Source organism: Aureococcus anophagefferens (genome assembly GCF_000186865.1).
Source record: "Aureococcus anophagefferens unplaced genomic scaffold AURANscaffold_1293, whole genome shotgun sequence".
Taxonomy (NCBI): domain Eukaryota; class Pelagophyceae; order Pelagomonadales; family Pelagomonadaceae; genus Aureococcus; species Aureococcus anophagefferens.
This window is the reverse complement of record NW_008706346.1, coordinates 1-1689: the sequence shown is the minus strand read 5'-3', so window position 1 is coordinate 1689 and position 1689 is coordinate 1. Positions and strand designations below refer to the sequence as shown.

Genomic DNA, 1689 nt, shown 5'->3' with positions numbered 1-1689 from the left:
TGCGGGCTTCCCCAGTACTCGGGCGCGTTCCCTTCCGGCCGGGGCCTGGAGCCGCGCGACGACCCCGTCGTCGCGCGGCTCCGCGACGCCGGCGCGATCGTCGTGGGCGCGACGGTCATGACCGAGTTCGGCATCTCGCCGATCGGCTGGAACGCGCACTACGGCGGCGCGCGGAACCCGTGGGACGCGGACCGCTACGCCGGCGGCAGCTCGACGGGCAGCGCCGTCGCCGTCGCCGCGGGCCTGCTGCCCGTCGCCGTCGGGTTCGACGGCGGCGGGTCCGTGCGCGTGCCCGCCGCGCTCACGGGTTTGTACGGTCTCGCCGCCGGGTTCGCGCGCGTGCCGTTCCGCACGGAGGCGCCGTGCTCCATGACGCACGCGGGGCCCTTCGCGACGACGGCGCGCGACGCGGAGCTCGCGTCAGCGTCCTGCATCCGTGACAATTTCGAGAGATTTCGACCGGGAAAACGATGAAACATCGTTACCGACGCATGTGGTAGGCTCGTGTACGCTCTCATCTCCGCGCCGGCGGCCGACGGCGAGGGCACGCACACGACGACGACGCTCTACCGGCCGCCGCCCCCGTCCGGCGCGGAGCCGCCGCGGCGCATGCGCCTGGGCGTGCTCCGGGGCGCGATCGACGACAGCGAGCCCGACGTCCGGGACGCCGTCGAGGCCGCCCTGGCGGCGCTCGCGGAGGACCACGAGCTCGTCGACGTCGCGATCCCGCACCTGATGACGCTGTGCGCTCGCCGGCGTCGCCCGCCTTTCCGGCCCCGCGGGACCGACGCGCCGCGCAGGTCGCTCGCGCACTCGATGACGCTCTCCTCCGAGATGGCCTTCATGCACGACGCGGAGTTCGCGGCCGACGGCGACCCGCCCCTCGAGGACTCGACGCGCGTCGCGCTCGCCATGGGCCGGAGTCGCGCGCCGGCGTCCCCCGGGGCGCCCGCCGCGCGCGCGAGCGCCGCGCCGCGCAGGCATGACGGCCGTCGAGATCCACGCCGCGAACCGGCTGCGGAGCTGGGCGATGGACCTCTTCGAACGGGAGCTCTTCGGCCGCCTGGGCCTCGACGCCGTCGTCTCGCCGACGACGCCGATCGTCGCGCCGCCGCTCTCGGCCGCGGCCGCGGCCCGCGGCGAGTCGGACACGGCGCTGACCGTGAAGCTCATCAAGTTCGTCTTCCTCGCGAGCGCGCGCGCGCGTCCGGCTCGCGTCGTTCCTCGCGGCCGCGACGTCGCCTCCCCGCGCAGACCTCCTCGGCCTACCGAGCCTCTCCGTGCCCGTCGAGTCGCCCGGGCTCCCCGTGGGCCTGCTGCTGACGGCGCCCTGGTGGCGCGAGTCCGCGCTCCTCGGCCTCGCCAAATCAATGCCGGAGGTCGACGCGCCGCGGCCGCGCGTCTTCGCGAGCGAGTTCGACGCGCTCCTCGCGCCGTGACCGCGTATGTGGAGGCGGCTCGGGGCGCAGTCGGTCTCGCGCAGGAGCGTAGGCGCCGTTGAGACGCGAAGAGACGCCGTCCCTGTCTCGGCCGATCGGTCGGCGCGCAAGCACCGAGACGCCGCTGGACCTCCGCGTTCTCGCGGGGAGACTCGCGTCGCGTCGCTCGGCGGCCTTGCGCAGCCGGCTAGCTCGGTTCGCACCCCGCGAACCCCCCAGGATAAGCTCACCCGACCCCCGGAACGAGAGT

At 75.0% G+C, this 1689-nt stretch overlaps 1 protein-coding gene across 1 annotated transcript; it reads left to right on the top strand.

Annotated features, from left to right (window-relative positions):
• Window positions 1-117: 117 nt before the first annotated feature.
• On the top strand, window positions 118-1439 carry AURANDRAFT_69286 (hypothetical protein; the record flags this gene model as incomplete). The annotated part of the gene is made up of 5 exons (XM_009045047.1): window positions 118-419; window positions 501-743; window positions 801-922; window positions 981-1205; window positions 1255-1439. The coding sequence occupies 5 exons, from the start codon at window positions 118-120 to the stop codon at window positions 1437-1439; spliced, it is 1077 nt and encodes a 358-aa protein (XP_009043295.1).
• Window positions 1440-1689: the final 250 nt, after the last annotated feature.